The 3,223-nt window shown below is 41.5% G+C and overlaps 1 protein-coding gene across 1 annotated transcript; it reads left to right on the top strand.

Moving 5' to 3' along the window:
* The first annotated feature begins 1,390 nt into the window (after window positions 1-1,390).
* LOC145575422 (uncharacterized) lies at window positions 1,391-2,167 on the top strand. The gene has a single exon (XM_081633294.1). The coding sequence runs from the start codon at window positions 1,391-1,393 to the stop codon at window positions 2,165-2,167; it is 777 nt and encodes a 258-aa protein (XP_081489420.1).
* Window positions 2,168-3,223: the final 1,056 nt, after the last annotated feature.

The following is a 3,223-nucleotide window of genomic DNA, read 5'->3' as shown; positions in this document are numbered from 1 at the left end:
GGGCAACCTAAGGACTAAGCCTCAAACTAGTAAGGCCATGGATCAGAAAAAAAAAAAGGGTGAAGCGGGTACATTTAGGTCTAGTGGCTCTAGGTTTCAAATTTTGAACCAAGACGAAGATATGGAAAGTGTCGAGGATATAGTGGAACAGAATAATGCTGAGGTAATTAAGGAGAAGGGAACCAAATCTTTGACTTTTGATAGCAGTAATGTGCTGAATGGTGCCGTGAATTTAGGAGAGGATAAGTCTTTAGGAAAGAAAGATAATTCTTTTGGGGAGAATTTGGAAAAAGAGATGGAAGTGGATACTTCAGAAGATTCCTCTGTAGATTTGGCTTTATCCCTCAAAAAGATTGATAATATTATCAAAGGAAAAAACTCCCAACAGAAGGAAAGTCGAGAAACTATTAAAGGCAATTGGAATTATTCCAATGAGATCTCATTGAATAATAGTAATTTGGTCTTGAATGCTAATAAGGAAAATATAAGTCCGGGTAGTGGAAATTTGGTAAATAATCACAATCCTGCTCCCTCGGAAGTTCAAATCAATTTTCCTTATAGAGATTTGAAAGTCCAATATTTAGTTGCGTCTCACTCTTCCTCTGTCCTGAAAGATCCTGGAAGAGATGAACTCCCTCAGACCTCCGATCACTTTGGTGACAAAAGTTCCCCCGGAATACTCAGCGCTGGTGGACTATCCGATGGATGGTCCGACACTAGCAATGGTGCATCCCATAGCGAACAAAGCGGTAATTCTAGTGGATTCGTTCCTGCCTCCAGCGCACTTCCCCCCGGATATGCTGATGACAGTAGCAATTCCAAGAGAAGTGGACGGTCCAATGAAGGCGTTGAGAGACGCCTTCCTACAGACTCTACCTAATGTTCCTTTGAATATATACGATAGATTCCCTAATTTTAAAGAGTTTAATATGTCTTTAAAAATTATGATATGGAACGTTCAAGGAGTAGGGAATAAGCTAGCGGCTATTCGGGAATTGATTAGGATCAATGATCCATCTATCTTAGCTTTGGTGGAAACTCATATTAGTGGAGATCAAGCTCAGAAGATTTGTGATAGGATCGGTTTCTCAGGGCAGTTTTGTGTTGATGCCCAAGGGTTTAGAGGAGGAATTTGGTTATTTTTGAGATGTGAATTAATTGAGGTCACGGTACTGGATAATAATTCACAACATATCACAGTAGAAATTAAGAAAAAAGATGATGATCCTTGGATGTTTTCCGCAATTTATGCTAGCCCAGATTCGACCATGCGGCATGATTTGTGGACAGAGTTGGAGAATATAGGGAGATCTTATACTAGTCCTTGGCTATTAGTTGGGGATTTTAATGACACCACTAGTATGGCCGAAAGGGTAATGGTGGTTCAGAGATGATTCGAAGATGCAAAGAGTTCTCAGATTGGATTAACTCTAATCAGCTTATAGACCTAGGGCGTTCGGGTCCGGAGCACACGTGGAGTAGGGGTCTATCTCAAGCAACATACAAGGCTGCTAGATTAGATAGAGGGTTGGCGAATGAAGACTGGAGACTTAGATTTGCTGAAGGTGCTGTTAAGAATCTTACCAAATTAGTATCGGATCACTGTCCCTTGTTAAGAGATACTAATGGGTTTGCTCCTCTCCCGATGGCTATAAAGCCTTTTAGATTCCAAGCGGCATGGATTAAACATGATCATTTTGAAGAATATGTAGCAGCCTCATGGAATAATAATGCTCCTCTAATCCCTTTTCTCAAGGAATTTGGTGGTAAACTAAAGTTGTGGAATAGGGATCACTTCCACAATATCTTTCGTAAGAAATCGGAACTTTGGGCAAGACTTGAAGGTATTAAAAAGGCTAAAGCAAGAGGAGCCCCAGCACATATCTTAAAATTGGAGGAAAAATGGAAGAAACAGATGAATGAGATTCTAGAACAAGAGGAATTACTTTGGTTCCAGAAATCGAGAGCTCAAGCTATTGTTGATGGGGATCGCAATACTCGTTTTTTTCATCTTTCTACTATAATTAGAAGAAGGAGAAACCGAATTGAAATGCTGCAAGATAGTGCTGGGAATTGGATCTCAGACTCAGCCCAAGTGAAACGAATGGTGGTGGATTATTGGCACTCCCTTTTTTCTGAAGATTTGAGTGGGCCAGCCCAATGTTAATTGCTGCTAGACTATTTCCCTCGAATTGAGAAAGTGGACTGGAATATTCAGACCCGTCCTTTTGCAAAGTGTGAGGTCCGGGCTGCAATCATGGATATGGACCCATACAAGGCCCCAGGCCCAGATGGCTTCCAACCCATCTTTTATCAGAAATTTTGGAACCTTGTCAACCCAAGTGTTACGAAAGCAGTTCTTGACATTTTGGAAGGACGTTGCTTCCCAGAGGGTTTATCGGAGGCTTTCCTAGTTCTAATTCCCAAATTTTAAATTCCTCAAGAGCCCAAACACTTTAGGCCAATAGGTCTATGTAACATCATCTATAAAGTGGTTACTAAAGTGCTTGTGAATCTCTTAAAACCTTTGCTTCCTTCTCTTATCTCACCTACTCAATGCAGTTTTGTTCCTAATCGGCAAATTACCGACAACATTATAATTGTGCAAGAAATGCTTCATACGATGCGTCGGAAACAAGGTCGAGTGGGGTACATGGCGGTTAAGATTGATTTTGAAAAAGCTTACGATAGGCTGAGATGGTCGTTCATTCGAGAATCTTTGCTTGAGTTGAGGCTGCCTCAAAATATTGTAGACTTGGTGATGACATGCATCTCCTCTACTAAGCTGAGCATTTTGTGGAATGGGGAGCCGACAGAATACTTTGAGCCTTCTAGGGGGATTAGACAGGGGGATCCGTTATCCCCTTATATATATGTGATTTGCATGGAGCGCTTGGCTCATCTCATCGACAGAGAATGTAGGCTGGGATCTTGGAAACCTGTTAGAGCGAGTGTTGGTGGCCCTTCGGTTTTGAATCTAGCTTTTGCAGACGATTTAATTTTGTTCTGTGAAGCCAGTCCAGATCAAGCTACTGTGATGAAGCAGTGTTTAGAGGACTTTTGCCGTGCGTTAGTGTAGGGAATAATTTCAAGCCTTTAAATCCCACTAGCTTGAACCCCACTGTGATCATACACTAAAGTACGGTGGCGTCCAAAAGGGAAGAAGATAGAGCAAAAGAGTCGCCAACAAGTTTTAGGAACTTGTAAACCGTTCACGAGGTGA

This window comes from Chenopodium album, chromosome 2 (assembly GCF_948465745.1).
Source record: "Chenopodium album chromosome 2, dcCheAlbu1.1, whole genome shotgun sequence".
Classification (NCBI taxonomy): domain Eukaryota; kingdom Viridiplantae; phylum Streptophyta; class Magnoliopsida; order Caryophyllales; family Amaranthaceae; genus Chenopodium; species Chenopodium album.
This window is presented reverse-complemented; position numbering and strand designations above follow the sequence as displayed.

What these genes read in the sequence shown, in the direction of transcription:
- LOC145575422 (XM_081633294.1), top strand. Translation starts at nt 1,391, where the DNA reads ATGATTCGAAGATGCAAAGAGTTCTCAGATTGGATTAACTCTAATCAG.